General features: G+C 37.6%; 1 protein-coding gene across 2 annotated transcripts; it reads left to right on the top strand.

Annotated features, from left to right (window-relative positions):
• The first annotated feature begins 4,199 nt into the window (after window positions 1-4,199).
• Window positions 4,200-11,270, top strand: LOC143877225 (protein NRT1/ PTR FAMILY 7.3-like). 2 transcript variants are annotated; one of them, XM_077379147.1, is made up of 5 exons: window positions 4,200-4,380; window positions 5,219-5,375; window positions 7,165-7,382; window positions 7,540-8,102; window positions 9,850-11,270. In XM_077379147.1, exons 1-5 carry the CDS (start codon window positions 4,354-4,356, stop codon window positions 10,709-10,711), a joined length of 1,827 nt encoding a protein of 608 aa, XP_077235262.1. In that variant the 5' UTR covers window positions 4,200-4,353; the 3' UTR covers window positions 10,712-11,270. The 2 variants fall into 2 exon arrangements, with proteins under 2 accessions (XP_077235262.1, XP_077235264.1); XM_077379149.1 differs by having other exon boundaries at window positions 4,209-4,380; window positions 5,201-5,375.
• The last annotated feature ends 249 nt before the right edge of the window (window positions 11,271-11,519 follow it).

The raw sequence follows: 11,519 nt of genomic DNA, 5'->3' as shown, positions 1-11,519 counted from the left end.
AAGTGTAACAAGCGGCTGAAACAGGGAAGGAAAAAAAACTATACTCAAAATAGGGAATTGCTAGAGTCCATCGCAAAAGGCATTTCGCAGCTGGTATGTCGTACTTCAGACCAGCCACCTCGTGAATGGAGACAAAAGCTGTTGTCTTCTTTCACAAGGTGGCTGGTCTGAGGTGCGACAGACCAGCCGCGAAATGCCTTTTGCGATGGAGGCTAGCAAATCCCCTCAAAATATAGTTTTTTACCCTCTTTTTTCAGCCATTTATCATCCTCTCCTTACTCATACCATCTCAAGCCTCTTCCTCTGCCACTATCCGTACCTTTCTACTCTCACCACTTGCTAAACTAATATTCCATGGAAAACAATTCATCTTAGCCAAACACCTCATGAATGAAGACAAAATCTGCTGAAAAATGAGCCTGTGTGATACCAGCCACCTCGTTTTTCCCATTTTCTAAGAAAATTTCAATACTAGTGAACCTAGGAATAATTTCTTCCATGAATATTTCTTCCATATTTGTTTCCCCTAAACTCAAGTGGCCCATTCAGGATCATCATTCAGCCAAGTTCTTGAAAAATTAACAGTCCCTTGTCACTGGTTACAACTTACTAGTTTTGTGACATGGGGCACCTAAGAGGGGCAATGGTACAGATGAATCCGTCTAGATGAAGCCGTCCCTCCGATAAGTTAAAAGTGGGTCATTTCAAACAAGGACGGGCACCTTTTTTGTGTCTGCCTCAATCAAATCTCGACCACCGAAACTCAATCCATTGAAACTTGAGCATTTTTTCCAAGTGGAATATGACACGTTTGCTTGAACGATTGGATGCTTTTATAAAATATGAGAAACTTCCTAATGTTGGATACATGTCTTCTTTTGATAAGGCATTGTAACAATGGGTAATCAGATCTTCCTTTCTTCTTATTATATATAAAATATAAGCACACATGAAGGTGACGTACACAGATTCCATTTTGATAAGTCGTGTATCAACAGAATACGAGCTCCTGCTTTTCACGGCCGCACTTACTGATGTGGTCATCTTTCTCCCCTTTAAAAGGCTTATGACTCTGTGATTTTATGTTTCACCTAACACTTTGAAAATGTCCCTTATTTTGTTGAAAACGGAAATGAGGATGTCGTCCAAAGACTTATCTTTAGTGCTAGGAAAATGACAGATTCGAAGGATTCCTTTTCATGTTTCTCCTTGCTGTAAATCCAAAAAGATAAAAAAAAATTATTATCCTTAAATTTCAAATTCATTATGAGTAACTTTTATTTCATCTCAACTAATATTATTTTCTGTAACTCATCTAGGCAGCGATTCTAACAAAAAACAGAGAATAGGGTTGGGCAAATCCAACCTGTCTGTTCTCTCCGTTTCCCGTAATCTCCAGCTCTTGCATTTGGCAATGATTTTTGATGAATTCTCAGAGCAAAGCGGAGTCTAGGCTCTATTTGGTTGCACAAATCCGGGGTGGTTTAAGGGTTTTGCTCGGCTTTTGGGCGTCATGCCAGCAAAACACCTTGTTTTGTTGCCATTATAGTATTGAAATCCTAGGAAAATACTAGGGGTGTCTCATGGTGTTCTCCTGTCTCTCTACTAAATTTTAAAGTGGATTTTTTAAGCTAATTTCATTTTGTTTAATTTTATTTTATTTTTGAGAGATAGTGAGGACAAAAATGTAATTTTGTGTCAAGGGCTTTTTTGTCATTTTGTCTTGCTAGCACATTTTCCTTCCTAATTCCCTCCTATTTCAAATTCAAACCCTTACTTGAAACTCTAAACTAACCACGACTTTCCTAACTCATTAAGTCTCACTTTCCCATACCAGCTAGTCCAACTACTACTTACCTAAGCCATTAACTCTATCTTCCGTTGACCAAGCCAATCTCATTTACTCATTTCTGCATAGATTTTTTTTGTAGAGATTCTCCACTAGGAAGACCTCCATTTCATTCCTTCCAAGCTTTAGATTTGAAGCAAAAGCCAATTTGTCCTATTTTCTCCATGTTTTAAAGGGTTCTTTTTTCTACTATTTCTCTCTCGTACTCATCTTCTTTCATCATATATTGAAGTACATTTTGTTAGTGATTTTTCTTCTTCAATTTCAGTTGTATAAACTTTGGTTTCACTATTTGAGACGGCAAGGGTACTCCAGTGTTGCGAAATCCGTCTCTATCTGATGTGTCACCCTTATCTCTTCTTAACAAAATTCAAGCTAAAAACCACCACAAAAAGGTTTTTTCTGCTTGTTTTACCAAGCTATAAACTAGTATTCTACCATATAAGTTCCAGATAAATCCAAGGCTTATCTCCTCCTCTTGACTTCTTACACAACTACCACCAGGTCTAAAAAAACGGAGAACGAGAAGACTTGAAAAACACTTCATTACACCATAAAACCAAAATCTAGCCATGATAACTTGATAAGAAGTGCACCAATTCAATTCAATCTAACAGTCAACTCGGTTCGACTTTTTAATCCCATCAGATCATGATACGATGGTGATAAGAAACTTTGACATGGATTTCTCTTAAAAACGAATTTCATGAAATACTTAATAGCAATATCTATTTTAAATGGTTGCCATTAAAATAAAAAAAATCATAAACAGTTTGTCTGCACTGAATTTTTTTTCCTCAAAGATGAAAATTTTCCAGGTCACTTAACCCATTTTTTTCAGCTTAAATGTTTTCAAGGTAAATTTTTTTCATCAAAAACTTTTGGAAAAAAAAAACAATTCATGCTCTACTAGTTGTGTTTTATTACTGGGATTTTTAAATTTCAAGTGAAAAAGAATTTTATAATTTCGTTTCAAGGACTATATACTAGTTGTTTTTATCAGTTAATGTTTTTCCATTTTAATAATAATGCCTTTTGCCTACCTTTTTTTACTCTCGCATGCTCTTGTGAAAGCTTGTCCTGATCGATGACTAGATTTCCAAAATCAAAGTTCCTTTGTCGTCGACTAGGGTAATTTTTTGACTCGTCAACCGGTCACTTTCCTCTCTTTCCTCTCTTAGCTGTTTAACAGCATCAGCTCTTGACCGGTGTCTTAGTATTCAATGTTTATGAGAGAGAGAGAGAGAGAGAGAGAGAGAGAGAGAGAGAGGCCAAATTGAGGGAACAAACGTTAAAAAGAAAGGTAAGGGAGGTGTTTTTCCTTTTGGGTGGTAGTGAAAAAGAGAGGTGTTAGCACTTTTTTTTGTGAAATTCGACTTATATATTGGGAAGATATCTGAAACACACTTTTCCCACAAAAATAATGTGCCATTCACCCGAGTGAGTATTTTTTCTATATACTGTACTCCACATTCCATGGAATCGTATGCGAAAATAATTGAAAGAAAATTAATAAAAGAGAAAGATGTTTGATGCAAAAACGAAAATTTCTAGAAAGAATAATTTCCTCTTTTGATTTTGCCCTAGGAATGGCAACTCGAGTAAATTCTATCCAGGCTTAATTATCCTTCTTTGCACTTGAAAAAGATGGAGTTTCAGATAGATAATGGAATTTCAGATTTGCTGCATTAACCAAACGATTGAGACCCTCCATCCCTTAGATCGGCTAGACCCACAAAACGTTGTGCTGATTAGATGATCCTAACCATTCATCAATAAATGGAATTGTTTGGAACACAACCCACATAACCATTTTACTGGTCATCCAAAGAAGTGACCCATTAATTGGATGGGCCTGATTGATGAACATGGTGCAATGATCCAATGGTAGGGATCGTTTATACGCTGAATTTTGATATACACACATGATATTCCAGGGAAATGGATGGTTTTTTTTTAAAAAAAATTCTTTTTGAACAACACGTGAGTCATATGACCCATAACCATTAGGGTTCTCTCTCTCTCTCTCTCTCTCTCTCTCTCTCTCTTCATTTTTACTTCTCCTTTTCAACAACACTTGGGAATCATACATAACATCGATGAAAACAAGGAATTCAAAGTTTATGTACATCTTTCATTCTCAAGCCAGCCAAACAATTAGACAACTTGGATCTTTGAAAAGGACACCTTTCAGCTTCAATATCCATATACGCAACAGAGAACGCCATCCCCTCCCACCAAATGCTTGCAACACTACTTTAGATAGTTTGGCCCCGTGGGCCATCCCTCTTTCCTCTTTTCAAACATCTCCACCGTCCATTTAACCCTTCCTCCCCTATATATTCACCCCCACACTCTTCTTGCTTCACCAACTTCATACTCCTCCGTCACTCTCTCTTTCTCTTCTCCCTATCTTTTCTTGGTTCCTCATATTCTTCAAAATTCTACATATTTTCCTCACATTTTTTTGTAGCCCAAAGAAGCTTTTCCAAGAGCGCGCATCAATGGCAAACTCTAACGACTCTAAGGGGGTTTGTAGTTTTTCTCAACATGAACAAAAATAAATAAATCTATTTTCTGCTTACATGATGAAATATAAGCCTTGCAAATCCCATTTTATTGTTTCGAGTTGCATTCGTTTCTAATACAGTAAATTGTAAATTGCGTCTAACCCCAATGTTAGATTTTTTGTAATTTAAAATTTATATATCTAATTTTTTATTTTTTTTATCTTTTCCTAATTTTTAGGAAATTAAGTTAGTTGGGTGTACAGTTAAAAGATATTTGGGAAAGTGGGAGAGATTCCAGGGGCATGGAACGTTGAAATGTCCCACTTTTTAAATTTTTGTAACGGCTCTGTCATCTCTCTATTATCTCTAGAACCAAAACGTCTTCTTGATCTATCTTTCTCCCCCAAAAAACTACCGGTTTTCACGAGAAACCCTGAAGGATAGTTATATCTTGGGATACAATGAGAACGTGATTTTTGGGCCTCGATCAAGGCTATCTCTAAACCTTTTGATTTATATCCCTTGTAATTTTGAAATATTACTTTTTGAATTAGTGGTAGATAATATTTCCAGAAATCTCCTATTAGTTTTTATGTTGACATAATCACCCACTCAAGCCTTACCCTTGATTACAACAAGGTGGATGGATTGCATGGAACCCACCAGAAACTGTTGATTACGTGTTTTTGTTTCCCATTTTCGAAACTTTGTTTTATTCTTTTCCCATTTCCCAAATTAAAACGCTTCTGCACTGGTGTTAAAGGAAAATGATAGATTTTTGGGGACATTAATAATTACTGATGTTCTTGTTTATGAGTGTTTGATAAACTGAATTAATCAGGCCAAGAACTTGCAACAGGAAGTTCAGATTGGTGGATTTGAAGATATGAAATCAAGAGAAGGAAAAGAGGTTTTAGAAGAGGAAGAGTATACATTAGATGGCTCTGTGAATCGACATGGACGCCCTGCTATCAAAGGAACAAGTGGAGGCTGGGAAGCAGGAATTTTTTTACTAGGTAAAAAAATCATAACACTATTAATTTTCTTTGTACATTTTTCATAAAAAAAAATTTTTTTTTTGGAAAATGGTCACGGAATTTATAAAGCTAAATTTATATATTAAAGCCAAAGAGACCAAGATGGTCGATACAAGGGGAAAAAGAAAATACATAAAACTGAAGAAACACAGGAGAGAAAGGAATCAAGGCAGAAGCAAGTCAACAAGTGCTAAAGAATCATATGATTTTCATTTGAGATATCCGCAATCCATTGCTTTACTAATGGCACTCCCATCTTTGTTTTGTTTTGGGCTTAATTAACTAGGTAATAAAGGTTATTATAATTCCTTACTGGGATTTGCTAGCTGTTGATTGAGAGGCCAGGGCTCCCACATCAGATGAGTTAATTGAATAAGACAAAATCTGAGTCTATGTGGCTGCTCTCTCATGCAACAGCAGGCCCGCAAAATGCCTTCTGCAATGGTCCCTAGCAAATCCCTTCCTAAAATTAGCCTACCTCGGGTAACAAAAACAGTAATTAATAAAGTGAGGAGTGCCTTTATTTTAAAAAAAGGGTATCTATGCAGATGTCACTTCCCAGTGAGCACCCATGTATATTGTAAGATCGACCTTTTCCTTTCCTCTTTGCTTTTTTTTAATGGCAAAAGAAGCTTCTAGTTCCAGAAAACATGATACATAAGACGAAAGAAAAGAAAAGAAAAGTTTCTGTCATTCTTCGAAGAAATCAGGCTCCATTTGTCGTCCAGCATAAACACGTGTTGCTGCTTGACTTCATGCTGAGTTTTATTACTTGACGATAGCATAATAAAGTTGTCGGAAGAGAAACAGCAAGAGAGCGTATAAGAAATGATATTTCCACCCCTTTTTGTTCATCTTTCGAGAGAGGTGGAACACAAGTCTTATTGGAAATGATATTTTCATTCTTTTCAGCATTTCATTTCTAAGAAACGACTATCAAGGGGAGTGGAAATATCATTTCTCAAGGGTTATATCATTTCCTCATCGAATAATAATAATAATAATAATAATAATAATAATAATAAGGGATTTGCTAAGGTCCATCGGCAAAGGCATTTCGCGGCTGGTCTGTCGCACGTCAAACGAGCCACCTCATTAGTGAAGACAACAGCTTTTTGTCTCCATTCATGAGGTGGCTGGTCTGACGTGCAACAGACCAGCCGCAAAATGCCTTTTGCAATGGACGCTAGCAATTCCCTAATAATAATAATAATAATAATAGAGAAAAGTGTCTCTGGTCCGTACTAGAAAATCCTCTCTAGTCCGCCAACTAAAAACACAGTGGGGCCATATTGTTTGATGATCCAAAGTATTCATTTGATAGGTCCTGACATAGACAGGGTGTGCGCAAAAACCCAGCTCCATAGGATCATCTTAACCCTTCGATTTGTGAATGTTAAAATGGATGGACATATATGTGAAGGTTTACATGCGTCCATTTTAACCTCCACAAATCGAACCTCCACATAGTTGTCGATCCATTTTAACCTCTACAAATCGAAGGGTCAATTAGGATGATCCCGTGGAGATGATTTTTTGCGCACACCCTATCTATGTCAGGGCCCATCAAATGAATACTTTGGATCATCCCAACAACATGGGCCCACAATGTTTTTGGTCGGCAAACTAGAGAAGGTTCTCTAGTCGACTAGAGACGCTTTTCTCATAATAATAATAATAATAATAATAATCTCTCATGTATTTCGAATGAAAGCCTCTATGTCTAAGTGGGTTTTGTTGTGGTTCTATGTTTTGTGATATATTTCAGTGAATCAAGGTCTGGCTACTCTTGCCTTCTTTGGAGTTGGAGTGAATCTTGTGCTCTTTTTGACAAGGGTTTTGCAGCAAGACAACGCAAACGCTGCCAACAACGTGAGCAAATGGACGGGAACTGTTTATCTCTTCTCTCTCGTGGGTGCCTTTGTAAGCGATTCCTATTGGGGAAGATACAAGACCTGTGCCATTTTTCAAGCCATTTTTGTACTGGTAAGAAACCCTACATAAGATTGGCTAAATAATAATAGATTTTTTTCCCTATACTGTACAAAGCTATACGCTGTACTTCAGTGTATTCACTACAACCCGAGAGTTAGAGACCCACCTAATATAATGTTGTGTTTTTGTTTTTTTTGGAATGGGGCAGGGTTTGGTAATGCTATCTATATCATCATACCTTTTCCTAGTTAAACCTTCTGGCTGTGGGGACAGGTTCTCTCTATGTGGGCCCCATTCTAACTTAGAGATCGGTGTATTTTACATGGCAATCTACCTGATTGCACTGGGAAACGGAGGATATCAGCCAAACATTGCCACCTTTGGTGCAGACCAGTTCGACGAGGAGGACCCAAAGGAAGGGCACTCCAAAGTGGCCTTTTTCAGCTATTTTTATTTGTCTTTGAACCTTGGATCTCTCTTTTCAAATACCATTTTAGGGTATTTTCAGGATGGGGGGATGTGGACCCTAGGGTTTTGGGCTTCTGCTGGGTCTGCATTTATGGCCTTGGTTTTGTTTCTTGGTGGGACCCCCAGGTATAGGCACTTCAAGCCAGCTGGCAACCCTTTCCCCAGGGTTTGCCAAGTGGTCATTGCCGCGATGAACAAATGGAGGCTCGAAGTTTCGCCAAGTGGAGATGAACTATATGAGGTTGAAGGGAAGAAATGTGCAGTCAGTGGAGGCAAAAAGATACCCCACACCCAGGAATTCAGGTATAATTTGGAGGTTGCTTTAGATTCAAATAAGCTTTCTAATCTTATTTTTTCTTATAAGGAGATTTTATTGGCACCCATATAATTAGGAAGGAGACCCATGTCAATTTCCTGAATTTATGGCTCACCAATTTCTTTTCCATTATATATCATTAGATGTGTGTGTAGAGCATAGTTAGCAAAACATGATTCGCCAAAAAAACGGGACGGCAAAAAATCGAGTTTAATACGGTACTGGTTCAAAAAAACGTAGTAAAAAAAACGGAAATACAAGAAAATGAGTTTAGAATTTTGTCATTTACAAAATACGGTGGGGTAAAATTGAAAAGTTGACCCAAAAAATGTGTTTAAAACATTTACCTCAAAAAAACGGAGTTTTATTCGTTGTGAAAGTTTTAAAATGAGTTTTAAACAGCACACCAATAAAACGTGTTTTTTTTCAAAAAAAAAAAAAAGGAGTTTAAAACGGAGTTTTGCTAACTATGGTGTGAAGAGAGAGAGAGAGTATTGACAAACTGTTTTGGAGTTATAACAACTTATAATAGCTAATTAGAAAAACGAAAGTGGGGTTGGTTGGCATAAAAGAAGAGTTTCAAGTATCACTTTCACGAACACATAGCAACTAATTAGAAAGATAACGAATAAATAAAGGAATCCCATTATTAAAATAAGAGAGTACACACCCACACACATTAAATACAAGAATGATGCAAATTTGTAGTGACACAAACACGTCCCAAAAGCACGTATGGTCTTTTTCCTCGATTAGGATTTGAAGCGAACCCATTAGCTTGTTGAAGAGGAATATTTGAAAATGAACGAGTGATTTTAATTACCACACATTTTTTATTGGCGTTTGGGCCACGCCATAGCAATGTAACCTACTCTCTAGGGCACACAAAAAAGGTTTTGTTCTCCATGTGACAAGTGTGATGATAATGTTTGTAGATAGGGGAAGTGCAATAATAATTGGATGCTTATTATTGTCTATATAGTTGCCAAAAATATTGGGTTAATGGGCCATTGGCTCGATTATGCATAATGCTAGATGTTTAGTGAGCCACTCAAGAGGACTTGTCGTCTTCAATATGATCAAAGTGGTGGTAACCCTCTTTTTAGAAATGAAAAGGGTAACAATAGGAAGACACGAGCACGTTTGGAACAACCTTGGTAGGACCTAGGACACTCCCGATGGACAGTCCGTTTCGAAATGGATCGCGACCCAAACAATAAAAGTAGGATCTGAAAAACATACTGAATTGGATCGTGACCCAACATACGTGGATTCTATGCGGATTGGATCCATTGACGTCCCTAGAAATGATATTTTCATCCTCACCAATCTCTCTTACCCTCTTCAGTGATTTTTATATTAATTATGTCACTTAGGGAAAAAATGTTGAGGAGCGCCGCGGGGGGGGGGGGGTGTCATATAGAGAAGAAGAAGCCACCGCCCTAGTTATTTCTGGGATGCTCACATTGAATTTGTTTTAATTAGCACTCAGTTTAGATTAAGATATTATTCTTATCTCATCCACTATTATCACGTGTTACTATTGTTTTCTCTTTTAGTGTTTTATATAAACACTCATTAGGACTGATTGTAATGGAATTCAAGATTTAGTGAAATCATCCTAAATTTATGAAGAAGTTCATCCAATTCCAGTATATATAATCCTCATTTAATGACAATATTCATCCCATTTAATAGCAATTAATGATGTTTTCTGTGTTATATAATCCTCAGGTTCTTGGATAGAGCAGCCGTGTTTACTCCTGAAGACTTCACCCATGAGAAGAATGTTCATAATCCATGGCGCCTGTGCACCATAACCCAAGTAGAAGAAGTGAAATGCATAATGAGACTTCTTCCAATTTGGCTATGCACTATAATGTACTCAGTAGTCTTCACTCAAATGGCTTCCCTCTTCGTCGAACAAGGAGCTGCCATGAAAACTACAATCTCAAACTTTCGAATTCCGGCCTCAAGCATGTCCTCCTTTGACATCCTCTCAGTCGCAGCTTTCATCTTTATCTACAGGAGATTTCTCAATCCTCTTGTCAGTAGACTAAGAAAGAGAGGGCTCACAGAGCTAGAGAGAATGGGAATTGGGCTCATTATCGCAGTTATGGCTATGCTTTCTGCCGGAACTGTGGAGATATACAGACTCCAGTACGCTTGTGTTGATTGTAAGCATCCTAGCTCTCTAACTATTTTATGGCAGATACCTCAGTATGCACTGGTAGGAGCTTCTGAGGTGTTTATGTATGTGGGTCAGTTGGAGTTCTTCAATGGGCAGGCACCTGATGGGTTAAAAAGCTTTGGGAGTGCTCTTTGCATGACCTCCATTTCTCTTGGAAATTATGTGAGTAGCTTGCTTGTGACTTTAATCATGAAGATTACCACAACAAATGATAGACCTGGTTGGATACCAGGAAACCTTAATGAAGGCCATCTCCATAAGTTTTACTTCTTCCTAGCTGCTTTGACCAGCATTGACTTTGTTGTCTACGTGGCATGCGCCAAGCGTTATCGGAATATAAAGTTCGAGGAGAGATCTGATGTCGTTGATGATGGCGAAGAGGAGGAGATGAGTGTGCAGGTCTAGTTATTGGGACACACCAAATTGATATTAAGGGATGGTTTAGTGAGTGTGATAACAACTTGGGTTGCTCCATCATGTGTAACACAAACAAGGGCTGCTTATAGGGGTAAGTTAGAAATAGGAGCAACTCCTTTCACGTAAGGGAGTAGATGTTAGAAATAAACAGGAGAAGAAACAGAGAGACAAAAACTCACTTCTTCTTTTAAACTCTTTTAGACCCTTTTCTCCATTCCCCTTTTCTGGAGATGGAAGGGTGAGATCTAATGTTGAGAAAGGTGGGTTTTGTTGGAAAGGGCTTTTGGCCTTTTTGGAGGAGTTTCAGGTATTCCCACATGCTTGGTTCTAACATGCTATTCATGAAAATCTGAGGGGCTAGCTGTTGGGCAGTTCAAGTGGGTCTTCCAGATATGGAGATGAGTTCTCTCTATTGATTGTTTCAGTTATTTTGTGTGTATGTATTTATGTAAGTCCAAAAGATGGTTCTTTGATTAGCCATTTACCATCTTAAACTATCATGTGATCATTGAAATGGATGTGTATTTGCTGTGGTATCACTTTCAAATGGTGTTAACTAGAACCCGAAAATAAATACAAAAGATTATATTAGGCAATTGAAATGGTCGGTTCCGGATAAGGGGAAGGAGGACGAGGAGCAAGTTAAAATCTACCTCCCAAAGAAAATTTTAAAAAAAAATACAGTTAATAAACCTCGTTACCCACCATAGGAAAAGAAAACAAAAAGGAGAGCTCACCAATAAAATTTAAAAACAAGCAAACAAACAAACTGGCAGAGGTGTTTTAGGTCTGATCT

This window comes from Tasmannia lanceolata, unplaced genomic scaffold (genome assembly GCF_043159265.1).
Source record: "Tasmannia lanceolata isolate RefF3 unplaced genomic scaffold, GAP_Taslan_0.1 ptg000005l, whole genome shotgun sequence".
In the NCBI taxonomy this organism is placed as follows: domain Eukaryota; kingdom Viridiplantae; phylum Streptophyta; class Magnoliopsida; order Canellales; family Winteraceae; genus Tasmannia; species Tasmannia lanceolata.
Note: the sequence above shows the minus strand (reverse complement) of the source record. Positions and strands in the feature narration are given on the sequence as shown.